General features: G+C 38.7%; 1 protein-coding gene across 12 annotated transcripts in view; it reads left to right on the top strand.

Moving 5' to 3' along the window:
* Window positions 1-27,261, top strand: part of ATP2B1 (ATPase plasma membrane Ca2+ transporting 1) — a 64,183-nt gene that overhangs the window by 16,198 nt on the left and 20,724 nt on the right. For 8 of the 12 annotated variants that reach the window (XM_053407553.1, XM_053407551.1, XM_053407552.1 and 5 more), the window contains 5 exons: window positions 8,212-8,268; window positions 11,965-12,393; window positions 15,564-15,761; window positions 23,636-23,890; window positions 23,977-24,102. In XM_053407553.1, the coding sequence (XP_053263528.1) occupies window positions 12,189-12,393; window positions 15,564-15,761; window positions 23,636-23,890; window positions 23,977-24,102 (784 nt within the window). In that variant the 5' untranslated portion in view covers window positions 8,212-8,268; window positions 11,965-12,188. The remainder of the gene's footprint in view (window positions 1-8,211; window positions 8,269-11,964; window positions 12,394-15,563; window positions 15,762-23,635; window positions 23,891-23,976; window positions 24,103-27,261) is intronic. The other 4 variants (XM_053407550.1, XM_053407544.1, XM_053407549.1 and 1 more) reach the window with 1 other exon arrangement.

The following is a 27,261-nucleotide window of genomic DNA, read 5'->3' as shown; positions in this document are numbered from 1 at the left end:
GTTGCTGTCTTCTGTTATTGCTTAGTCAAAATTAGCCTCTGCAGACAGCCACTTGAGTGTGGGAAAGGTGGATGAAGAGAGGGGAAAGAGTTAAATAGTCTCTCTAGCCTTGGCAGTCTGAGCAGAGAAAGGCAAGAGGAAAGTCCCCAACACAGAAGTTTCAAGCTGTACTTTAGTGTAAAACTTCATTATACAGTGGTACCTCAGGTTAAGTACTTAATTTGTTCCGGAGGTCCGTTCTTAACCTGAAACTGTTTTTAACCTGAAGCACCACTTTAGCTAATGGGGCCTGCTGCGCTGCTGGAGCACGATTTCTGTTCTCATCCTGAAGCAAAGTTCTTAACCTGAGGCACTATTTCTGGGATAGCGGAGTCTGTAACCTGAAGCGTATGTAACCCGAGGTACCACTGTATAATACAAAATTTCATTTTGTTTTATAAAATTCTATAGAATTGATAGGAATAAGACACTTATCTGAGCTCTTTACATTTTCCATGGTCAGAATTTTACTTATCCACCTGTTGGTGTCACATTGGACACACATCCATTGGTGGATCCTGATTACATCAGTAGCTGTGTATCACTGTGAAGGGTAAAACAAGGCCAACCTTCAGCTCTAGTTCAGAGGTCACCTATTCATAGTGAGCACTTAAAATATTTCTTGGAAATTAATTACTAGATGCTTAGATGCTATTATTCTTTCATGTTTCATCAGTTTACAGATGTTGCCTTTCTGTCTCTGACTCTTTTGTGAGTTTAGAACAGTGGTTCCCAACATTTTTTTCTGTGAACCACTTGGAAACTTGCTGAGGGTCTTGGAAGGCCACAATGGGTTTTTCTACCAGCTGCAACAGTTGTAATGCATTGTGTCAGGTGCTGTATGATTTTTAATTATCTTTTAATTGCTTATTTACTTATCTATTTTGTTGTAATACTGTTTTCATGGAATTTAATTATACAATATAGAAGTATTGAAAGAAGCAATAGAACACAATTGTAATCAATGCAAATATTTAATTCAAGGGATGCATATGGAACAGAAATGGGTGGAATTTATTGAGGAATTTGTGTGTAGGTGGGATTGGTTGCAAAAGGCAAGACATCTGTGAAGCGGGTGGGAAAGGACTGAAAAGACTTCTACTCAAAGCACTCCAGATGTAATCTCTGTTATCTGCAAAAATCCCTTTAAACTTGTTATTATTTTCCCCTGCCACTTTTCCCTTCTAAACATAACTGCAACTTGGCTCTTTCTCCCTACACCTCATCCTGTAGCAGTTCCCATGCCCCACTGAGATCAGTGGTAGATATGCATAGGGTTACAGCCTTAGAAGTTTGATCGCATGCACTTGTATTCAAAAATAAGCCTTACTCTTCCGTGGCAATTATAATCTGAGGCCTTTCTTCGTGTGCCGCTTCCATGTGAGGTCTGGAGGGGGGCAACATGGAAATGGGCTTTTCCCCCCAGTGGTTCCCCATTTGTGGAATGCTCTCCCCAGCGATGTTCATCTGGCACCATCATTATATATTTTTAGGCACCAGACGAAAACGTTCCTCTTCAACCAGGCCTTTGGCTGATTAATATTCTGTGACTGCCACATCCTTGGTGCACAGGCACATACTGCAGAAGAGGGAGCAGGTGGAAAGGGCTACCGGAACTGATGTCAGTTGCTACTCCAACTAGAGTTGGAGGACTGGGTAAAATAAGTTGCTACCTCTCCTCTGCTCTCATCCAGTAACCTTCTACACTTCGAAAATGAAATCAGTTTAGAAGGAAGGGTGAATGTGAGAGAAGGGGAATGTGAATTGTTCCACTAGCCACAGAAGAGTTGGGTTGCAAAACAGGTTCTGCCTCCAACAGCATGCAGTGCAAAGCCTTAGAATGACCGAGGAGCTGTTGCTCCCACAGTTCTTCTCAGTCACAAAGGAGGACCAACAGCATGAAGCTCATGGACTGTAGTTTGGCAACCACCTTTTAGAACTTTTGAGTCATTTGGTTACTATAGCAACAGAAATGGTGCAATTAAGGTGCAGTTTACATAAAAGCAATAAAAGTGCAACCATAACAGTCCATAGAATTTCCTGGACTAGCTAAAGTCAAGATGAAGCAAAACTATATATCATATAAAACAGAGCAATGCACAGAACAGAAAAATAACAAATTAAGAGTCAATTCCCCCCTATGAATTACCTGAGGGAAGGCATTTCGGAGGGTATTTCAAAGGCCTACGTCTGACTTTTCTTCATATGGCAGTCTGCCGATAGTGAAAAGACTTCTCTGAAAATCTTAAAGATTGACTTGATCTGTATTGGGGGAGGTGGTCTGGCCTAATTAAAACCAAATTTGAAATTAGTATCTTTAATTAAATTGGCAAGCTGTATAACGTAACTGGGTTTAAAGCAGGGTCAAAGTTGTAGAGAGTGGCTTCTGCAATTCTTTTGAGTTTAATTCAAAGGGGAACTTGTAACCTCAGCTTTATAGCCAGATGGGTTTTTTGTAAAACTATTAACTTATAACTATTAGAAAATAAAACATGATGAAGAGATTTCTTTTCATTTTTTTGTTGACTAGATCACAAACCCACTTTATTTTGACATTTCATTCTTACCAATAAGTTTAGAATTGTGTGTGTGTGTGTATTTGCATGTCACGTATATTGCTGAAATCTACCCACCCTCAAGGGAACCTCTTGGTAGGACAAAAATACCATAGAATGTGTGTGCTCCCTCTTACTGCTTTTCAAAGTTGGTAACTAAATGTTCAGTTTCTGCTGTGGCATATATTTACAATGATACATAATAGGTAACATCAGTGAGCTTCAATTTTGGTTATGCTTTGAAAGTTAGGAGACAATATATCTAAATATATATCAGCTAAGAATATATGCTAACTAAAGCATAATAGAGAAGTTTTGTTAGTAATAAGATGGAAGTGTCAGGTTGTTCAGTTTTGCCAATTATAGTATTAGGTTTCAATGGAGCTTGGGAAGTTAAAGCTGTGTGCCAGCACTTGTTCGCTTCCACATTTTTAAAGGATGAAATTTTTTTTAGAAAGCTGTGTACTTTTAAGATTTATATCCACTTACTAATAGAAATCTAATCCTTCAAACCTGACTGTGTGCTCACTGTGCAACACAGTGCCCTTAAAACAGTTGCTTTCTGCTCCCTCCCAGATGGACCTTTTTTTCTTTCTGAGGATGTTCAAAACACTCAGATGACTTTGATTCTAGTTTCTAGGAGTACATGAAGTCCCATTGGCAGGTGCTGTTCATTTTGCTTAGCATATGTGAAAAAGTTCTATTTTCCCATCTTGTGCAAACTAATTCTGGGAAGGCAGTGTTCCTTTCTCCCCAGTTGAAATACAGACACACACAATGGCTGAATATTCTTACATATTATCATCACAGAATTTTGCTGTTTCCAGCTCTGTCTACAAACACAGCTATCTTGAGCATCCTTTGATGGAAAGGCAGAATACAGATCCAACAAACAAATATATAATGCATGTATGAGCTAAATTGTACACCTCTAGTGAACGTGTGGAACTATTTGGGAATGTCATGGCTTGTACTTTTGTATTACTCTTATAGTGTATTGAGAAGGTTATTGGATGCTGTAAAACAGGCTTCCTCAACCTTGGCCCTCCAGATGTTTTGAGACTACAATTCCCATCATCCCTGACCACTGCTCCTGCTAGCTAGGGATCATGGGAGTTGTAAGCCGAAAACATCTGGAGGGCCGAGGTTGAGGAAGCCTGCTGTCGAGTCTCTTCCTCTAAAATAGTCTGAAGCATTTGTCTGAACCACTTAGCTTTATTTGAATTTTAACATGTTGCCATTGACATCCTCTAAAAGCTGTTGGGTAGCTACAATTACAACTATGTGATACCTGTGCAGCTGTTCCCTGTTTTAACTATATTAAGCTGTAAAGGAGCGTGCATTACTCAGTTGATTTACAGATGAAGGACTTGAAAAGATGCCTGCACTTTGGTATGGAATAGAAATTAACTTTTGCATTTTTGTCAGTTCTTGAATAGCCATGGTAAAATTTTGATGACTTTAATGCGTTTTTGCTGATTTCAAGGCAATCAGTCAATGTACCTGAGAGTAATTGGTTGTATTTAGATGACCATATATATCTTGACTTAAATCAGTGTGCCCTGGTTTTGGTTGTTCAATATTGGAGATATTATTTGCATTGTATATGCATGGGCTGTTTCTTGTGGGAAGGGATATATAATTGTTATATGTAGTTTTAGAAACTGGAAGATAAAGAAGTTAAACAAAAATATTTTTAATTCTAAAGCTGGTAACCATTGCTTTCTGTGTCATGAAATATTGGACATTGTTGGACTGTAGTTGGTTGAACCAGCCCAAATGGATAATCTGGCAAGTCATTTGTTTGGAATGAGTGGGAACTTGCATGATTAGCTTAATGGAGAATAATTGGATAAGTCGACATTAAAGTTGTATATGTTGCAACAAAAAAGCTGTGCGTAGAAACTACTTGCATTTAAACGGATTTCTCCACCATGCATGTTATTGCTCAGCATAAGTTCACAAAAATTGAAAATACTCTGCATACTGTTTGGTACTAAATTGCAATACATCAATTGCCTGAGAATACCTTTCTAACTAAAGCTTTTCTGTCTACCTACTGCAAGAGTTAACTATCCTAGAGTGTTTGGTAACTACTGCGAAACGAAAATCCTTGTGCTGAAGGAACCGTGACTGTAGATCTATGTAGAATAGTAATTCAGATAAACATGCTAAATCATATCTGCATCAATTCAGAAAAAATGGTAAACCCACATTGTGATGCCTTGTTGGATTTTAAAGTCTAGTAGTTCAGTTATATTGTTCCAGGACAGGGGCATTTTTGGGTTGTTCATGGGTAAAGGAGTTGCAGAGGTTCTGAGAGGCAATGACAAAACTGGTGCTGGATGAGAAAGCTTATTTGACCCTTATATACGTCAGTATTTATAAATTTCCATCTTTTTAGATGCAGAAATGGAAATATTTTTGTAGCTTGCTTACCAGCATTTGAGTGTTTTTCAGGCTGTATTGACAACAGTGTTATCACTAAGTTTAGCTTTCAGTAATGTGACTAGTTGAGAGGAGATTACTGCACATTTTCCAAGTACTTCTGTTTTATTAACCTTGCTGCTTTGAGCAGAGGCTACACTGGTATTCTTCCTCCAGGGTAATCTTGATTCTGACTAATGTGGGAAAATATTTTAGCACCATAATAGAAGTGGTATATACCATAAATATATAGAATAAAATTCACTTAGTTGGATTGAAATGATTGCTCTTGGTAGAGGGATATAGTAACAGATGTACAGATGAACAGAGAACAAGATTGTGGGTGACAAAAATACTTCATTTTGGATTCTTCAGGCTTAGTATACTTTTTGAAGCTCTAGTCTGTGATTTTTAGGGCTAGAAACAAGTATGGTTAAAATATTAAAGCTCAGTATTTGCAGTTAAAAGAATGGCAGTATAGTGTACCATATAGACATACAGAATGTAGGCAGCCAGCTAACTACTCTTGTAGCCTAATATGGATTTCAGAATTACTATATGCTACCATTTTTCTTCTTTGTTTTTGCTTATCTTAATCTTAAGTCTTCTAAAGCATTGCCCATTGGGACAAAAGCAGTAGCCAAAAGTAGTGCTTAAAAAGGCAGCAAAAACCTGAAGTGCTGGTGCACCGTATTGGTGAGTACTGTCACGGAAAGTACTGCTTACAGGCAAACATCTTGCGCCTCCTTAGATTTTCCAGAAGCCTTGATCTGAGTACCAGCATCTTTGGGAGATAGTCATGGGATTGAACGCTTGGGTCTAAGAGTTCAATTTTGCCTTCACATAATTAAATTACCTTTAGGCAAGGATTCAGCAATTTTCAGTAGTGACCAAGAATGTAACTGTCCTTGCCCAGTAAAAAAAAAAAAAAGAGTTACTTGGGCCTTCCTGGTTTGCTTTCTGAAATGGAAGCAGATTGATTTCAATCTGAAAACCTTCAGAAGTACTATAGTAGTCTAAACGTTACTTGGTGGAATAATGATTTCTTTATCGAGCACTTCAGGTTCATTTTGCCTTTGTAAATACTTATGGGACAATGAAAGATGTACACAAGTTTATTAATTTTAGTAGTGTTGATAATATCACATACCTCATGTCACCTTACTGTCTGCACAAAATAGATTTGTTCCATGAAACTGCCATGCTTCAGTAAGAATGATATAAGTGGCACCAAGCGAAGGAGAGGTTATATAATTCATTCTATTAAATTGGCCAATGTTTACCAAATTTATTATTAAATTTCTATACTGCTCAGTAGTGGAATCATCAATAGAAATTGATTCATGTTTGGAAGTAATGAATAGGCTCTCATTTTTTATATTTTTTATTTTGTTGAAGTTGGCTGAAAACACTAATTGTGTTGAGACTGCACTGTGGCCGTCTTAAATGTTAATAAAACATTGTTTAAACACTTGTTGAGTAAGCAGTTGTATTTAGTAATGCTAGAAAACTAAGAAGAAAGCAAAACTAAGATACTATCTGACGGCTGCAATGTGGTGCTTCACAGATTTGTAAGGACTTTTGAGCTAATTAGATTTAAGCAAAGGCTTTCCTAAGATAATCACTTTGGGAGCCTTCTCTGGAGCCGGGCTGCTGATAATGTGTAGCTGAAGGTCAAACCTTCTACATAGTATTCTCCAAAGATTAAACTGTGGGTTATGAAATGAACTATTAGAATATTTCAATTCCTGAATGTTTCAAAAAATATTTTGCAGCTCAGACACCGGTGGTGGTGGTGGTGGGTGTTAAAAGCTTTTACTTTTCACCTACTTTTGATGGCACATTACTTCTAAAGTCAGCAAAATAGCATGTTGTAGTAGTACAATTCATTTTGGGAACACAAAGTTTGATACATTTATGTAAGCTTGCAGCATGTTGTCATCAGAATTGGCGATATTGACAAGATGTGAAGCCAGGGTCTATGGATAGCGGCTGGATTCTGGTTAGCCATGAAATATATCTTGATTAAAATGACACTGCTACAAATGAAATTAGTCATTGCTTTTAAGGGGATCTCTTTTATCCCTATGTGGGAAGAGAGACATGATTTTAGAAGGGTAGTGTTAAACTTTAAATATAATATTGTTAACGTGCAGAATGTATGAGCTAGTAAGGCATAGAGGCAACTTAAGTATTCTAAGTCCTCAATCCTCACACACAGACGCACACTTCATCTCCCACCTTTGGGGGTTCCAAACTGCTACATCACTAAACATGTGCTACAAAGTCAACCTTGAACACCCTGTATCTTCCCCCATTCATACTTTATTACAATCACCTAGGTTGAACATGGATTCCTTAGAGTCCATCAGCAGAATTGTGTACACACTTCAAGAGATAATTTGTTGGCTCCACAGCTAAAGTAAATTCTCTCCAAAATAATAATTTCACAGCTGCTCCTGGTGTTTCTTCCATACTACCAACTGCGCAGTAAAGGCCAGCACTGTGATATTTGAGCAGAAATTCCTGTCACATATGCAAATATCTCTCTGTTCTGCATTAGTGTATCACTAAGCAAACCAGCTAAAAAGTAAACCTTTTTTGTTTTTTCTTTGACTTATGCTATGCTACAGTGTCAAAAAGAAAACAAATGACTGTTGTGAGTGGAGTAGTCTGGGGTACTTTCCAAGAGGTGGATTACTCTCAGTTGGGAACTATGTAAGGCAGCTTAAGTGACATGGTGTGGGCACTACCAACTCTGTGCCACCACTTTTGTCTCTCAAATCCTTCCAGATGAGATGCAGTAATACATTGCTTTAAAACATAATCCTGTTAAAAGGAGTAGTAAACTCCCCTTATACCTTGTCGATGACAATGGAGCATAATACCTAAATGTGCTGCGGAGGAGATCTATCTATCTTTCATAGCTGTGTTGCTCACACTTCTTTTTACGCTGCCTTATTACATGGAGACTGTATTTTTAGCTACCATAGCTAATGGTCATTGCTAAACCTCCATGAATATGACTTACCATTTTTGAAATAACAATAATAACAATATTTTTTTAAACTCTGTAAGTTCTGCAAGTATTGTTTTCCTGTCCTGAGCCTACTGCCAGTTAATTTTATTTAGTGGCCCTACTACTTCTGTAACTTTATAAGCCTTTTCCATGTACCCCCCCCCCTTTTAGGTGTCTCTTCTTCAAACTAAACTATAGCATCCTCTTCAACCATTGTTCAGTGTAAAGGTACTGTAATTCATTGATAATTTTGTATGTTTCTTTTTATGGTTCATAGAACAAGAATTGTACACAGTATTCTTATTGTGGCTGGACTCATCTAATGGCATTATGATATTATCTGGCATTTTAATTGCTTTCCTAATCATTCCCCAAACTGGATTTACTTCTTTCTCCACTGCAGCACATTAAGTTGATGTTTTCAGTGAACCTTTCAAAATCTTTTCCTGGGTAGTAAAAAAATCAGTTTTCTTGATGCGTATGTAGAGCTATTTTTTTATTGTTTTGCATACTTTTGTCCTTTTGATCATACACTTTGCATATTTTTGTAATTTCTTGAAAAAATGTTAGATGCCTCCAGTTATATCGATGCTATCAGGCTGTCCCAATGTTGTTTTCGATCCCCAGAATCTTTTGTGAGCGCTGCCAATAAAGGGGTATTGATGACTGGTTATATAACTTGATAGCCATTGCTGGGTGATCAAAGTTGCTTTCAATGTATTCATGAGCCAATCTGACACATTTGGCTGCCCTTGTATGACTTGTTGTGATCTCTAGTGGCCAATAGGAATGGAGTTATACTTAGAGAGAAATGTTATTCATCCACACATTTAAGGGCTTGAGATATCAAATAGTTAAATCTGAATACAAAGGGCATTCTGTTAAAAAGTGTGCCAAGTCCTCTACTTTGGGGCATCCAGCTGGGCAATTTCTAGCCACACCATATTGAGTCCCATAGTTCCTTTCACCATCGTCAGCTGAAATGATTAATCAGGAGCCATCTTAGCTCATGTGAGCAAGGGGGCACTTTCCCAGGAAGAGTGACAAAATCTTTATATATTGTATTGGAGCAGCACCCAGCAGTCAGTTCCATAGTGGTCTGAAAATCGACTTCAGTCAAGTCATCTGGAGAACTGAGCACAGTTGCAGCCCATCATAATCAACTGGGTTGATGAAAAGCCCAAATAGTAAAAAGTGCATAAATCATAGCTTCTCAGGAATCCCTCCTCAAATCCTCAGATACCAATAAAACCAAATGTGAAGCCAAAAGACTGTCTTAAGCCAAAAGGTGATGGCCACTTTCTGGGTAAGCATTCCCACTGAATGAAAAGCCATCTTTAATTAGGCAATTTCCTTAGAATTGTCTAGGTCCTTAGAATAGATCTAGGTACCCCCAATATTTTGGATAAGAACCTATGTTGCACTGCTTACAATACTGCAATGTGTGAGTGGGCCCACATGAGTGTTCCATACAGCATCTGGGAAAGTAGTGTTCTCCTTACAAAGCTCAAAAAAGTAGCTCCTGTCTTACCACCTGGTCCACAATTGCATACATAAAACCAGCTAAGCACATATAATGGACGCGGGTGGCGCTGTGGTCTGAACCAGAGAACCTAGGGCTTGCTGATCAGAAGGTGGGCGGTTCAAATCCCCATGATGGGGTGAGCTCCCATTGCTCGGTTCCTGCTCCTGCCAACCTAGCAGTTTGAAAGCATGTCAAAGTGCAAGTAGATAAATAGGTACCGCTCCGGCGGGAAGGTAAACAGTGTTTCTGTGCGCTGCTCTGGTTCACCAGAAGCGGCTTAGTCATGCTGGCCACATGACCCGGAAGCTGTACGCCGGCTCCCTCGGCCAAAAAAGCGAGATGAGCACTGCAGCCCCAGAGCTGGCCACGACTGGACCTAATGTTCAGGGGTCCCTTTACCTTTACCTTTAAGCACATACAAATCTACTTAAAAACAACAGCAGCAACATTTACATATATAAAATCAATTTCAAATCCAATAGAGATACCAGCTGGTATTACAATCTCCACTTAGAAGGTTTGTTGAAAAAGGAAAGTCTTCAGCAGGTGCTGAAAATACAATAGAGATGACACTTGGCTGAATTATATTTGGAAGGAGTCACAAAGGTAGATGTTGCCACTCTGAGGACCTGATTCCAGCATCATGCACAATGGAACTCTTGATAGGGTGGTATCTGTTGATTGCTGCGAGAGATTGATGTTGTGAGTGGTGTCTCTTCTTAGTATATGGCAAGTTGAAAACGTTGAAACATTTGAATCCTTTTGCATTTCTGCTGGGAGGAAGGTTTCTGGAGTTAATTTTAAGACTGATTATATCAGATATGTTGTTCAGAGGTAAAATAGCTTGAAGACTGCCTTGCTTTGGTTAACGTGGCCTGTAAGTTAGTTGTTATTTACATAGCATGGTGGCTTATAGTAGCTAGAGCATGTCCATAAAGCAGGGGTCAGCAAGGTTCATCTTGCCTGGGCCAGATCAGTTCTGCGGAGATCCCTTCATGGGCTGGATCGCATGCGCACATGAGCACGCCCCCCCTGTGATTTTCTGTGTCTGCGCAGATGCGATTTCCGGCACCGCGGAAGTGAGTCCCCGCTCCGCTCTGCACCGGTAGCTCAATTTGGGGTGGCTCGTGGGCTGGTCAAACGATCTCTGCGGACCACTTCATACCCCTGTCAAAGGAAGCTCAGTCCTGACTTCAGCTTATAGCCAGAAGCTCAGGATATGGGTACAACTGAGTAAGCTGAGTGAGTGTGCTTTGGATCTGCAAAATCTCAGTGTAAAAGTATCTCCATGTTGTCCCCATTGAGTACCTTTAATTAATATTTTCAATTTAATGTAAAGTTATTCAAGTTGATACCAAGAAAATTAAACTGCATGTTGGTGAATGGTGAGACTAAAAGATTTAAAGGGTATATTAGTTTGAGTCTTAAAGCGTCCTTTATTCAATTATCTTACTACTAAGAAATTTGAGCATTTCATTTCACCACCTTAGTGCTGCATTTGTTAACTCATTGAATTATTATTTATATAACACCATTGGTATGCTTGGTACATTCTGATGATTGAGAGGACAGATCGAGAGGCATTTACAATTTACAATTTTGGCACAGTGGAAACAGGAAGAGAGGCAGGGCAAGCAATAAAGCAGTATGTAAGAGGAGAACCAGCAAGGGCAGCATAGCAGAGACCTATGGCTTAAAGAGAATAAAGAGAGAGTGTGTGACCAACTGATCAAATGCAAGAGAGATAAAGAAAAATGAGGACTGAAGATTTTGCTTTAAAGAGCAAAAGAACACTTTCAGTGGCATGCAAAGAGTGAAAACCAGATGGGGGGGGGCAAGAGTAGATTTGGAAGGGAAGTCAAAAAGTTCAGAGTAAACAGGCAAGCACATTCTAGAAGTTATGGAGGCAAAGGAAAAGGGGAACTGGGGTGATGTGGAGAGGGAAGATGGACTAAGGAGTGTTTTTATAAGGGAGAATGAATGCAGGAGGGAAAGAGCCAGAGGGCAAAGAGCTTGATTATGTGGACAAGAGGAATGATAATGGTAAGGGAGATAGCAACCAGGAAATGGGAGGACAGAGGATTAGTTAGGTGACTATAGTCAAAATAGTGGGTAGAGGGAAGAGTAGGAAGATGGGCAACTGGTAGGGGGCAGGAAGGTAGATTGGAAAGCTAGTTTGGTATTGAAGCCTCGAGGAGGCAAAGTTTTGGTAAGAGAACAAGGAGTGGATGGGTAAATGATGGGGTAGGCCTTGGCAGAACATCAGAGGTAGAGAAGAGGCACTGTTTATCAGAAGTGTCATAGTGCTGCTTAGCCAGATGCATAGCAGACAATAAAAGGCTGTGATGCTTCTGTGAGCAATGTTGAATCTTGTTGCTATGATCTTCTTTCTTTTGCAGATTGTATTCCCCTTTCATTTGGATTGGAATGAAGGAACCAACAATGGGATTGCACTCAAGATAACACTCCTGGAAAGGGTATCTAATGGCTCTCATCTTTTTTGGTGGTTTATATCTGCACTTTTGATGGTTTTCATATCTGAAGGATTTTCCTTTTGGAAATATTTCAAATAAAAAAAATTGTTCCTCCTTGGAAATAACTTCTTCCTTGAACGCTATACATCATGGGAGACATGGCTAACAACTCGGTAGCATACAGTGGTGTAAAATACACTATAAAAGATTCCAATCATGGAGACTTTGGCATTACACTTGAAGAGCTTCGTGATCTTATGGAATTGCGTGCTGCAGATGCTTTGCATAAAATACAAGATTGCTATGGAGATGCACATGGAATCTGTACAAGATTGAAAACTTCTCCAAATGAAGGTAAGAATCTCAATTCAAAAAGTTACAAAATGTGTGTTCATTTATATGGGAAATTTATATTGAAAAATATTTAGGTCTGTATAGATGCATTCATTGTTTGCCTAAGATGTTTTACTGGCCAGTGACTGAAATTCCTGGCCTGGATCTACTATATATATATATTTTAAATTGTACATTTATACAATTGGACACCACTTAAGAGATAGTAACAAAATTTGGGACAATAGTTATTGAGGTAGAAGAACATAATACATTTGATGTAAAATTTGACATTTTCATTTTTGGTTAATCTTTTTTGATTGTACCAGGTTTTTAATAAGATGTTGATTAAAGCCTGCTGTTATCTTCCACATTAGTTTACAAGAAGTTTGTGAAGTTACAAATGTTAGACAACTTAAGGTGTTGTACATAAAAACTTTGTAGAAATATATATCTCAACTTCCTTGAATATTTAAGGTTAACCTAGCACAAATGCCTTGCAGCTTGCAGCTGTAACTTAAATCAGCTGTACTTAAAATCCACTCAGAAGTTACATCTTATGCTATGTCAATATTTAAGGGGATGGTTGTTAGAACGACACCTAGGGTTGTTGATAGGAGCTTCAAATTAAATCCTTTAAATCTTGCGTGTCTGTTGGTAAAGGTAACAAAGTAAAATGAGCTGTTAAAGCAGTCTTCTGCAGCCAGGTTGGGACTAAAACTCCCATTAGTTATGCTGACTGGGACCAATGAGAATTGTAGTCTCAAACCTCCAGAGAGCACCAGGTTTGGGGAAGGGGTTTCCTTGGAGCAAGAGGCACATGCACTGAATTTGAGGAAAACAATGTTGATTTTTTTCAGTCTAGGGAACTTGTGTGTGTAGGCAATGAAACCTTAGTTTGTGGTATGTGTTTAAATATACTATTTTAAACATTTTCTTTCGAGGAAAAAATAAGATAAAGATTTAAATAAACCATTCAAGATAGTGAGATGGTGCTTTTCTGCTAAACCTTTGTTGCCTGTGGGAAGGGTTTCACAACTACCCAACTTCTTAATATGTAGTAAAGCAATTAATTTGTCCAATGCCTATCCCAGCCTTTCCATAATTAGCAGGATTTGAAATGACTTTATAATTGGCAATTTATGTTTGGGCATTAAACAAGTTCTCAATGGGTGAAGACACTCAATGCCATCAGGTTAAGATCACTGTTCTTGTTTTTGAAATTCCACCAGTCACTAGTTTCCAGAAAAAAAGGAGGAAACCTTTTATGTGCAATATTGCACTTCCAGCAATCCAAATGTTTTTCTGTAAACACTTCTAGTTTCAGTTGTGTTAATATCAGTTGTGTGCCATGCTGGATAACATTTTAACGTTCTTAAACTCATTGTTCACAGACTGCCTTGTTTCCCCTCAAAATTTGTGGAATCTGAAACTCCCTAAATGAATTTTGTTTGGGGCTAGTAGTCTGTATTACTTACTCAGAACAACCAGAAAGACAAGACAAATGCAAAAGTGTTAAAACAGATGCCTTGTAAATCACGGAATTATGAAAATGAGCGGGCATATCTATGAGGTGTGCTTGTTGTTTTTCTTGGAGCAGAGTGCCTCCAATGAGATATCTCTAATGTTTGGTTGAAAAGAATTTTGTCTTGAAATGTACAGGCACCAAACTCTGCAAGGTAGTATCTGTTTCCAGGTTCTAGCACCCTGCAATGCTTAGGTATCTTTTGCTAAACCCTTTTATCTCTATTGAATGGACCGTTGCTTTTTATGGTATAGTAGCCTGAAGGAAGAGAAGTGTTTCCTTTTTCCTGCTGCTAATAATTCCTTCTTGAATAATTCCTTCCTGTAGCAGGAAAAAAAAATGTAGTGATTGCTGTTCCAGCTTTTGTATTTTTTTTTCCTTTTCTCATTAATCCTTGGAGCAGAATTTTGAGACACAATGTGATGAATAAATATTGCTCCATTAAGTTTTATATGAAAGAGTAGGACAGGATATCCCAGCTTGCAGGGATCTCTACATTAAAAAGTGGGGAGAATCCTTTTTTTGTGTCTTTAATAATTCATTGGAAAATAATAGAATGGAACCTGTAAACTCATTTCAATAGGGATACAGAGTCTGGCCTGAATTGTGTTAAAAATATCATCCATGTTGGATAAGAAATGATTCTTGTGAGAGGGCTGTCAACTGAAGCTTTCAAACTGAAGAGCTATTTAAACATCCAAGAAGCTTTCCGTAGTCATGGTGAAGGTTACCCAGTGAGTCTGCAACTTGCTTCTATATGTACTACACTCATCTTGAAATGTGGATGAGTATGAGGTCCAGTTGAATAGTACTGAAATACCACAGATGGGAAGTGATAAGATGTGTAAGGGAGAAACCTGGACTTGTTCCAGCTAGTACTGAACTAATGAATTAGCAGAAATGCAGAATCTGGCTCACCGAATGACTTGCTGAGTGATCCTTTCCTACATGAGAAGGATTAGTTCAAAGGTGAACCATGTAGATCTAATTGTTGAGGCCAGATATATAATTTCCGCTATCCTTAAAATAAAAATGTATTTGAAGCTTATGTCTTGGCCCTGCCTATTATTGCACTGTGGGCTTCTGTGTAATATGTAATAAGGAAAAGACCCCTTAGAGATGTAGCTTTGCTTCCTCCTGATGTTCAGCATCTAGGTGGGTGTTGCCATGTTGTGCATTGTGGTTATAAAAATAATTATTTTTGTATTGGGAAAACAGAAATAGACTTCTGCTTAACTCTCGTGTTTGTTGAACTCAAGTTTCTGAAGTGACTAGGAATTTCAGCATATACTGGAATGATGTGCTCCAAAACAAATGCTTGATTTTCTTGGGAATTGCTTTGTTTGGACTCTGCAGCACATATATTTGTGGGGAAAACTCAAATAAAACCACTATTACTCAAGTAACACTGTGGGTAGGAGAAATCTGCAGCTATCTTTTCTCCATGTTAGAAACGCCTACAGTAGAGTTCCACTTGATATTGATACTGTAACTTCTAGAAAGCATAGGACATAAAGAGTCCTGTTAAATTCACTAAATACCAAAAGAGCAACTGTGCAGCATATACTTAAGGTGTTTGTAGAATTACGTAGCAAAAAGGGATTTGTTAAGTGATGTATAGATAATGAAATTGCTCTAAAATTGTATTTTTCTTTTTAATATTTAGGCTTAAGTGGAAACCCAGCAGATATAGAAAGGAGAGCAGCTGTGTTTGGAAAGAACTTTATACCTCCTAAAAAGCCAAAAACATTTCTTCAGTTAGTATGGGAAGCACTACAGGATGTTACATTAATTATATTAGAAATTGCAGCCATAGTATCATTGGGCCTTTCTTTTTACCAACCACCAGGAGGGAATGAAGCATGTAAGTAAAGAGTTTGTTTCTTTATACTTGTGTACCTCAAAATGTATTTCAGAGTTTGGGTATTGTCTGCCAGTTTATGTATTGGTTATGTTGTTGTTTATACCCTTCTGTCTTGGGAGACAATGGAGGCATGTGCCTTTGTGGGTGAAGTCAAACATCGGAAAGTTACAGCAGCTGCTGTGGCTGTAGGGACTGATATGGAGGAGACATGTTTGGTTGCAGCTGGGGCAGATGAAGGTTGTGCTGCTGCAGATGCAGCATGGTGCTTCTTTTCTTTTCTTTTTTGCACTCCTCCCAGCGGTCATTACTCCTCTGGTGTGGTTACATGACCTGACTGTCTGTCTCCAGGCACTGCGGTCGTCTGCAAGAGATTCCCACATGGCAGGCTTGATGTTGCCAGCCTTCATGTCTCGTTTGCAGTAATCTTTGTATTGCAGAATTGGTCTGCATGAAGCCATTAAGTTGTTTTATTGCTTCATATTATAATTGCTTCATAGTACAATTGTATGATAAGCAAATTCTGGTTCAAGTGCTGAGTAGAATGACTTCTAGTCAGCACTTGAACCAAATATTTAAAGTTCTGTCACAATGTATTTGCTAAGAGATTGTTTTAATTTTGAGGTATACTCTTTAATTTCCCTAAATATAAGGTGTACTCAGATTTCCTTCCTGGAGCGAACCTAAGCTCATGCTCTCTCTTCCTTGCTTTCATCAATAAGGAGAAATGTAAATACAGTGGTACCTTGGTTTAAGAACAGCATAGTTTATGTGTTCTTGGATTAAGAACGCTGCAAACCCGGAAGTAGGTGTTTTGGTTTGTGAACTTTGCCTTGGAAGCAGAACATGTTCCACTTCCTGTTGAGTGTGTTCCATTTGTAAATTGAGTCTCCTGCTGCTATGGGAAAGCACGCCTTGGTTTAAGAACGCTTTGGTTTAGGAACGGACTTCCGGAATGGATTAAGTTTGTAAACCAAGGTACCACTGTAGTTAAATTGAAGAATTGGAATACAGGAACTTCTGGCTCTCACACTGAATTATCCCTTGAGAAAGGAACCAGAGCAAGAGAAGTGGGGGCAGGCTCACTCCTTACCAATGAAAAGGGGAGGCTTTTTTACTTGTGGCACCAGTGTTGTAGAATGCTCACCCTGCTGAAATAAGAGAAGCCCCATAAGAGAACACCCAGTATTGGTGTTCCATCAGTTCCTAAAGGCATAACACTTGAGGCAAACATTCCCCTGAACAGAACTTCTGATCGTATTCTTTTAGCTATATTTTAACTGTTCAGTTGTTACACTTTTTAATGGGATTGCATGACTGCATACTTTAAGAATCTTTTCATGCTCCATTCAAGTTGTGTTGTGCATTGTAATTATGTATAAAATTTATAATTGATATTTTTAGTTGTAAACCGCTTAGGAGCTTTTGACACAGAAGCAGCATATAAATAAGCACTACTTCCTGTTCTTCCAGTAAAAAGCAAATGTTGGCATAAAACCAATCTGCTAAATTGTGGGTCTTAACAGTTTAACAATTGTACCAAGGCTGATACATTTTTTTCCAGTATTTTCCACACTTTAACATGAAATCTTGATGACAGGATAAGTGTCTCCAAGCATGCAGTGAATGTGCACCATAGACTCTGTTTAGAGATTCAGATTTCAGAAGTTACATGGTGACTACCATGGCAAAGGCTGGTGCGCTAAATATGACTGAACTGGCATGCTAGTAGTTCAGATAAGTCACCTTGTCACTTGTCCTTTTAAAAATTAACTGCTGCCCTTCTTAAAATCAGTGCCTGCAGTTTTTTCTCTTTAATCTCTTTTGCCTTAGATTATGGTTTAGAAGATCCGCTAAACTGAGCTTCCTACATGTCTCAAGCATGTTGCATTTCTGTACATACCTTTATTTTGTGTATTGTTAGATATGGTTGCTTTTTTCCTGGGGTGGGGTGGAGTGGAAGTTGTGCCTAGCCATGTAGCTCTAGAGAGTCCTCACAGGTATTTACTATGGCCAGTGATCAGGGATGATGTTGTTATAGTCCCACAACATATGGAGAACTACAAGTTTTCTACTGCTACTTTGGGTAATCTGGACCAAAGCTATTTACAGCTTTAAAGGTTAAAACTAGCACTTCAAATTGTGAACTGAAATAGGTTTGAAGTCACTGCAGTTATGCCATTACAGGTGCGAATGTGTTACCAATGGCTATGTAATGCACTGCTGCTTTTGGAACTAACTGAAGTTTTTGGATGTTATCTGAATGCACCCATATGATGGCCTAGTTTAGACAATCAGATAATTGATTAATAAATCTGGATGTGCACAACCATCATGCACTCAAATGTAGCCCTTTTGCTTCCACTTCTTTCTTTGATCAAGTGGAAAAACAAAAGAGGCAGCTGCAGTTAACCATGGCTTTCCATTATATGTGAACCAAGAATTATGGTGTTAGTGACCTCTGAAGAACCGAGGATTGGATCACATGAGTGGGCTATATGAGATTCATGCATATCCTGACTTTCTAAGCCAGGATTTGATTAAACGTGGTAACAGAGTCTACCCTGATGGTTATCAAAGCATGTTTGATGAAGCAAATACTGTCTTCTATGAGTGGGTGTAGTTGGCCTACAAACCTAAGAAGGTATAAAGCATTCTTGGCTATGGTGACTAACTGAGATTCTAGGAATAGCATCTCTTGCATGCTATTCAAGGAAATTAAGTCCTCTCCAGAACTGCTGGTTCCTACATCTGTAGGAGCTATCGCCAACAATAAAATCAGTCTAGCCTAGATTTCTTTATCATTTATTATTCCTTCAGTTCCTTTTATCATGCATTCAGTTGTTATCCATAGGTACCATTTAAAGAATTTAGTACCTAGTGGATATACCAAAAAGGAGAAATAGGATGTAATTACCCCCCTTTTTCATATTACAGTATCTCTCAGTTGTTTCATGTAAATTTTAAAAAGTATGACAGAAGATGAAACTTTGTAGAATATCATACAGCATACCTCGCTCCGCAGCTGACTCCTGCCTGATAGGTATTGAAGTCACTGTAATAAAGTGTAACTTCTAAGCCATGACTTTGCAGGTTGTCTAAGTCACACTTAGACAGAACAACAACATACAAATTTATCAAAGCAGAAGTTGTCTTGAAATTAAGTAGCTCAGGCTTCATGTAGGTTGATTTAAATGGTTTCTCTCCTCCCTCACAATTATAGTTCAAGTATTGGATACTTACATTGTTTTCTACTATACTGCAGAATACGGGGAAAAGTATGGAATTTGACCAATAACATGTTTATTCTTTTTCTACCTAAATTTTTATTACAAAAATTGAAATTAATGGACCTAACAATCATGCTCGTTAATTTAAATGGGTTTATTGTGAGTAAAACTTAGTGAATATTACCCTAAAGTTTTCCCCCATAAACTAGATTGTATTTATCAGCTGCAGTCACCCCCCCCAACTGAATGGGGTTGTTGCTTTTAAATGGAATTAATGATGAAACAAATTTTGGTGTGTGTTGTCTTTGATTTAAGGTTCTCAGAATGGTGATTTGTTTCCCCCACCAACCACTATGGCAAGTGATCTGACTAAATCATGCAATGTCAAGCATATCACTGTGCTCTTAATGTCTCTCAGGAACAGTGTTCTAAAGGGGAAGAGATGAGAGAAATCTGTTTTATTTAATTGATAAAACACTACCTAATTTCTAGCTGTTCCCAATTACGTAATTTGATTCTAAGGCTGCTTGTTTTTGAAAAGTTCAATTTGTAAAACACAATGAGCCTTAGTTTAACAAAGGCTTCTCAGACAGCTGAAATGCAGCCTTTAGGGTTTAATTGTAAATTTGAACAATCTTTCAAATAATTTTATAATTTAAACTTAAGAATGCCATCAACAAAAGGGGAGTGAAATCTGGATGGGGTATTTCCACCCACTCATGCCACTGGACAAGAAGATGCAAATGAGCAGGAGTCATCTGATTGGGCCAGAGGACCTCTCCCCAGTTCACTTCCTGCTTAGCTGCTCTGCAGGACATCTGTTCCCCACCCTGTCTTTTTACTAAGCCAGGGTGGGGTAGCAACTGGATTTTTACCCTTTCCTTTGCTTTTATTTTACTAACCCATAGTGAAAGTGAGCCTCACTTAGGCCATTGCCAAAAGGAAACCAAGGAAAAAGCATAGGCATGGAAGAAATGGGCCAGATGATGTCCCCAGCAAATAATCACAAACAATAGTAAAACTGAAATGTGTCACCACCTCATTTACAAGAGCAGGGAAGGCTATCGTCATAATTAAACCGAGTGAATGGATTTGTCAAAACCTGTCTTAGCCTGAACAGGTGATCCACATGTATACTGTGCTGAATGGTTTCAAAAACTGTGAGATCCAGGACAATCAAGTAAAAATTTCTTCTCAGGTTAACCCCAAACTCATTTATTTGCAACATTCCTATATTGCCAAATAAAAAAATTCTTCAGGCAGTTCACACAAGTTAAAACCATGAAGTTGGTTTTAAAATAATAAACAGTTAAAACAGCAACATAATAAAACCAGCAACAGAAAACAAATAGTGCAACACGTTTCAGTAATAAAACAAACAAAAAAAAGCCTGGGAAAATGAAAGGTCATTACAAGGTGTTGAAAAAGACCACAATGTAGGTAAACTCCTGGGGGGTGGAAAGTTTTCCATAATGGGTACCAGTACTGCAAATGCTCTTTCCCTTGTGGCTTCCACTTCAGCTGATTTGGCAGGGACATATAGAAGTGGGCCTTCAGGTAATTGATCCTTTAGGTAATTTGGCTCTAAGCCACTTGGGACTTTAAATGTTAATACAAGCACTTTGAATTGAGCTCAGAAGCAGACGAGATCAAACCCCACAGGAAGTTATCAGAACATGGATGACTATAGCAAGACTATCATTGTCCAGATAATATCATAACTGGTATATCATTTTGAGCTGATAAAAAGGTTCTCTGAACTACCAAGGATGCATGTGCATTAAGAGACAGTGCTGGATCCAGGAACACCCTCCAGACTGGTCCTTCTGGTCCTTTGGGGAGGGTGCAACCTCCTTCAAAACAGATTGTGCACCACTCAGCTTGTTGGATAGACCTCCCACTAATAATACGTCTGTCTTGTCTAGATTGAGTTTCAGTTTATTCCCTCTTACTCAGTTCATTACCATGCCCAAGCACTGATTTGTAATGTCCACTGCATAACTTAGTTTTGATAGAAAGGAGAGAAACAACGAGAAGTCATATGTATATTGGAGACATCCAAGGCCACACCTACAAATAACCTCAGCCAATGAGTTTCAAACAGGCTTAAGACTGAATTTTAGAACTGAAACATGACTAGCAGTTCTCTTGTTCAGGCATTCCCATCATTACCCTATTCTTGGGCAGAAAGTAATCTGAGCTGGATGATGTGTTTAAACTCTGAACCAGATATACATGCACTGGAAAAAGATAACATAATGAATGTACTGCCCATCAGTGTACCTTTTATGTCAAACTATTGCCATTCTTCTCACATCTAGAGTTCTGCATGAATCATTTAATAGATAGTTGGAGAGTTTAAAAACATACCCATTCTCTCTCATTTCTTTCTTCTTTGACATCAGTTGAGTCAGTTCTTTGGGCTAAATAGAACTATCCTTTGTCAAAACTTCAAAATAGACTTAATCCACGAAAATGAGTAATACTGACGTGACCTCCACTAGTGGGGTGTGTGTGTGTGTGTGTGTGTGTGTGTGTGTGACTTATTCATGGTGAATATTTTGCTGCAAAACATGAAAACTTAACCACCTCTCTAATTTGTTGTATACTGACAGTTACATTCTTTTTATCCTTGGCTTTAATCTGTTAAAACCTGGAATATATTATTGGACAGAATGGATCAGACTCTTATCTTGAAATAAATGGAAGAGATTCAGGGGCGATGTTATTGGTTGATCAAATTTGCTTACATATTTATCCATAAATTTTGTAGTACTCTGCCAAGAGTTGGTCCCCATCATGCTACCTTTTTATAAGCCCATAGCTGCTAAAAAGTGAATATGGGAATCTGTTACGTGCAACGGAAAAGGTAGAAACTTTAAATCCTATGATCACAAGAAAAGAAATTTAAGTATTGATCTAAGCTCTGCTACCAGAACTTTTACTTATGTTAGACTAGGTGTGGGGAATCTTTGGCCCTCCAGATGCTGCTGAACTACAACTCCCATCAGTCCCAGCAAGCATGGTCAGTACCCAGGGAAGATGGGAATTGTAGTTCAGAAACATATGGAGGGCCAAAGGTTTTCTATACCTGGGCTTGACTACCTAGGATTGGTTCTTAATTAAAATACATCAAGATTACATCTAAATTACTTGTGCGTTAAAGCCTTCTTCCTAATGTAGTTAAATACCAGCTTCTGTTGCTGATATTTCTGTGTTCAGTTGCATCTTAGTCTTGGGAAATGGAGAAAAAACAATCTTATGTGGGAAGTGGGAAGGAGTCATGTTCCTTGGGATTTCCACATTCATTGTATGTCAACAAAATGATCAAGCATAAGAATATCTTTCCAAAACTGCCAATAATTTAGCAACAAGCCCTCCACTTACCCCTCTGAAACGAGAGCAGCAAGGACCCCGTCAGTCCTTTGTTCCACTTCCAGATCATGGCAATTCTAGTATAGACAGGAAGAATAGAGATTGCATGGGTCTGTTTGCAGCACATAGACATCTGGCCTGTTAGTAATAGTCTCTGTGTACTCCCCTGTAGTGGGCAAAGGTGAAAGGCAGGGAAGCTCTATGTGATGTGCAAACCCCTCTCCAAGCCCAGCATGAGAAGAAGGAGGTTTAGGGATATTTCTCCAGAAACACCCACACACCCTTCATGGGCATAGATACCTTGGTTGCGTACATACCAGAGCCTTAATGCACATGTGTGTCACACAGATCTGATTTTTCGTGTGTGCTTTTGCTCACATTCATCTACACATGAGCATTCATTTGAACTCTTTTAAGTATTTTATTGTCTACGCCAGTGGTTCCCAATTAACTATGTTCTGCAGACCCCCTGTTTTTGAATAGCCAAGCCATGGACACCCTACCTTTGAAAATGTTATGGTAGTTTTTGTTATGTAAATGGTGCTGTGGACCCCTTGGGCTCCGCAGACCACCAGTTAGGAGCCACGGGTGTGCACTAGTGTGGTGTGCTTGATAGGATGTATTCTCACTGTGAGGTGTTGTCCCCTCCCCTCAATTAGTACTTCTTTACTTGTCCCAGAGTTCCAGAAACCTGAGGGCCATTGTGGGTATGTGCACAGGTAATTGTTTACCTGTGCGTTGAGTAATTTTATTTTTATTATTGAGATGCAAGTTTTCCCATGTACTAAACTTGAACAAAGCTGTGCGTTGAAAAGAATGTCTGTTGCACCACAGTGGAAACACCAAATTATATTGGGGGGAATGTGGACTGCCACTTCGATGACGACTGAATCATGGGATAGCATTAAAAGTATGCTCACGTGGAATGCATTGAATGCACTTTAAACTGCTGTGTGTATATAACCCTTGTCGACTGATACATTTAATCTGAATAATCCTATAGCACTTGTAATATAGTGGTAGGATACCACTGTCATGGTAGCTTAATTGCAGCCACATAATATGAACATTAACCATATTTTTTAAACTCAAGCTTTGTTGTAACCTTAGGAAAGCTGTCAAAGCTAGTGTGCATTTGATATGGGGCCTAAGTCAGTATTACTGGGTTGGTTCTGTAATAAAGTTTGAATGATAAATTTCAGTTTTCAGATTAATGCAGAACAATATTAAAATTTGAGTATGCAATGCTGATTATTTGTTTACTTTTTCCAGTATGTGGAACAGTAGCAGCTGGTGAAGAGGAGGATGAAAGTGAAACAGGGTGGATTGAAGGAGCTGCAATTCTCCTGTCTGTCGTTTGCGTGGTATTAGTCACAGCTTTCAATGACTGGAGTAAAGAGAAACAATTTAGGGGATTGCAAAGCCGCATTGAACAAGAGCAGAAGTTTACTGTCATCAGGGGTGGCCAAGTCATCCAGATACCTATAGCTGACATAGTTGTTGGTGATATTGCACAAGTAAAATATGGTAAATATACTTATTTATGATGTCATCTCTGGTAACTTCTTATTGAATGTATTTTAAAAGTACCATTTGGGCTCTTCCTTTTTTAGGTGATCTTTTACCAGCAGATGGTGTACTTATACAAGGAAATGACCTCAAAATTGATGAAAGCTCACTGACTGGAGAATCTGATCATGTTAAGAAAACATCTGATCGAGATCCTATGTTGCTCTCAGGTGAGTGATCAAATGATAGCGAAGAACTGGGCATGAGGTATTTTGGAAACTGGACAAAGTTTCCTACTTCAAGAACTAGGTTATGTGAAACACTGTCTTTCTAGGTGACAGCATGCTAAGATCTAGTACTCTTATGTATTATGTATCATGCTTTTAACCTTCTCAGGGCCGGAAAGATGGGTCTTAACAACAGGTAGGATTTCAGACATACAAGCATCCTTTAATGTGATTACTTTAAGCTAGTGTGCATCGCTGAAATGTCTCAACTTTCCATATTTATTAAACACTGTTCGTAGGGTAGTTTTATTGGATGCTAGTAATATGGATGCGGTGACCCCCTGAATTAAGTCAGCATGCCCTCATTTAGCTCCTCATCAATGAAATAAAAGATGAAATTATTCAAAGCCTGAAGTGAGTTATATGGTTAAGACTGCAGAAGTACTGCAGAGTGTTCCAGTTGACAGAATTCAGTTGTGCAAATAGACAGCTATTGTTTTCCACTATACCCCAGAGACTATGCAGATTTAAACCTTATTGCCAGTCTCGAATTAACTGATTCACTATCTTATATAGTATAGCCATGAACAATAACAAACTGAGCGGCCTCCTGAGCATGTTGATATTTCTCAGTGGCCCTGTTTGGCTATATATCTGTCAGCACTCACTGCCTGAGTTTGCTGTTGGTGATACTTACAGCTGCTCAGTTCAGTGCACTTGAGGTAGATAGGCATTATCTTTGCAAGACAGTATATTTACAAATCATTTGAAAAATAATGGATTTTATTAGAATGCTACCCTTAACTAGCCTAATGGGGCTTGTCAGAGTGTGTACCGTGGCCTAAGATTTAAAGTATTCCAGTAGAAACTCAGATGTGCTCCAGATATACAGGACTGATTGCAATATTTAGATATATTAGCAGCTTATGGGAATGCCAAAATGTGGTCTTTTCTTTGGAATGTGTTTTTTTCTTTTGGAAACTTTCTTCCCTAATCAACTTGATATCATGCAACTCATTATTATAATACATTAGTGTGTTAATAGTAAGAATGTTATGTTCTGTCTAATGCTACACTGCAGTTTTGTATAACTGTAATAAAATGTCTTATAAAAAGCAGTTCTAGTGTAAAGGACTTTACTGGAGAGCCCAACTTAAATTCCTCCAGGGGCCACTTTCGTTTATTAACCCAGCACGACTGCATGGCAGCTGCATTAACTACTGAAAAGCATTTTTTGCTACAGTTGTAACTGTGTTCAGTGCATTCCCTTCTTGGCTTTGCTCCCATAGTACTGTTTCTTCTTTCTCTGACCTCTGTTAAACATCCCTCCTTCTCTGTGTGCCCTATAGCACATGCTGTGTCTTCACCACTACAAGTGTGCAGCCCATCTGTTTTCCCACTTGCAAGTGTCTGCATAACATGTTACCAACTCATTTTTCTCCTTTCTGTACCTCTGCAGTTCAGAACCCATCTGTTCATTTCTTTTCTTTCAGCATTTGCTCCATTTCTTCCATTTCATCTCACCCCTTATGTCTGATCTATTGTGATTGTGCAACAGTGCACAATACTTTCACTCCCCTCAGCATATGAATTGCTGGGAAATCTGGAACAGGTGGACAAGGCAGCCTGGCTTGCTGGCTAGATCACTAGAACAAAACTCTGAATCCAGGAAGGGAGGAATAATACAGGCATAATATGGCAGATTTACTCCCATCTTACTTCCAGCTTAGATAGGCCTTGGCTGTTTCTACAAATGTGGAGAAAGGTGTTTATACAATGGATTTTATTTTATTTTATCCTTTCAGAAAGTACATCTCCAAGAATCTCAAACATTCCTTTCAGCTGCCCCATCTCACATTTAATACTCGCCCCCCCAAAAAAACCGCTAGGGAATGGGAAAGTAGTTAAAGGAGAAATTGGTAGACAGGTGCAATGGCAGCTCTCATCTTTTCCTGCACCTTATCCAAGGCAGTTTTGGACTACCTAAGGGTGCCCCACTATAGTGCTGGCAAGGAAGGATCAAGTGTATGTGCCTTTGGTTCTTGGCCACATTCTTAAACTATTGTGGTCAGAAACCAGAAATGGCTACACTAACTTTTCATTCCGAAATGTGTGTTTAGTGGTTCTCCTGCAAGAAGAAAGTACAGTACAGAACCTTTGGCCCTCCAGATGTAGCTGAAATAATAATAATAATAATAATAATAATAATAATAATAATAATTTCATTTCTATAGCGCTTTATATTTTTAAGAAAAATCTCTTAAAGATATTTACAGCACAATAAAATATTAAACAAAACAATCTAGAACAAAACATAAGCAGCACAATTAACAGGAAACTAGCATCATAGATTTGTAGAGTTGGAAGGGATCCTGAAGATGATCTTGTCCAACCCCCTGTGATGCAGGAATATTCAGCTGTCCCAAAGATGCATGAGTTTTAGTGTTGCACATCACATTGTTTGTAACTTTGTTGTTCAGTAGATTGTGCAACAGCATTCTGTTGGTGCAAAGCATTTCACCAGTGGAGTTAAAGTCACTTTAACTTAGTGTTACATTGGATGCATCCCAGTGCATGTATGTGTGCATGTGAACTTGGTAGGCATGCATCTTATATAAGCACAAATGTGGATTGCACAAATCCTGCTCACCTTCCAGCTTATTTTTCTGCAGCCTGCCCCCCATATGACTTTCCTTCAGCTAGATTTGCATAGGAGGAGCTTGTTGCAGGGGGCTTTCAGAATGTAAAGGGTAACTGTTCTGGGTTTACTTGTGCACTCCTTTACTCCTAAAATTGTACACACACCCATTCCCGAAAGATTGTTAGGCTAATATGGGAGTAATCCTATGTATGCTGCCCTGAGAATGTAGTTGAAAGGTGGCTATGAAAGGGGGATATAAATGCAAAAGTGCCAGTTTTTAGGCATTTACCAGTGATCTTGCACATCAGCTGTATATTGGCTAGCCAGTAGCTGGCTGTTGGTAGGCACAAAATTTTCTAATGGCTATAGTCTTACTTAATGGTTTTTATTGGCTTAGCGTTTCTTGGGTATTATAAAACCCTTTACTTCTTTATATTTTCTGAATATCCTTTATTGATCAAAGGTGTGTTTCTGCTATAGGAAATTAATGGAAGTATTGTAACAAGTTTCTCGCTAACTTG

The sequence above is a fragment of the Podarcis raffonei genome, chromosome 10 (assembly GCF_027172205.1).
Source record: "Podarcis raffonei isolate rPodRaf1 chromosome 10, rPodRaf1.pri, whole genome shotgun sequence".
Taxonomy (NCBI): domain Eukaryota; kingdom Metazoa; phylum Chordata; class Lepidosauria; order Squamata; family Lacertidae; genus Podarcis; species Podarcis raffonei.
Note: the sequence above shows the minus strand (reverse complement) of the source record. Positions and strands in the feature narration are given on the sequence as shown.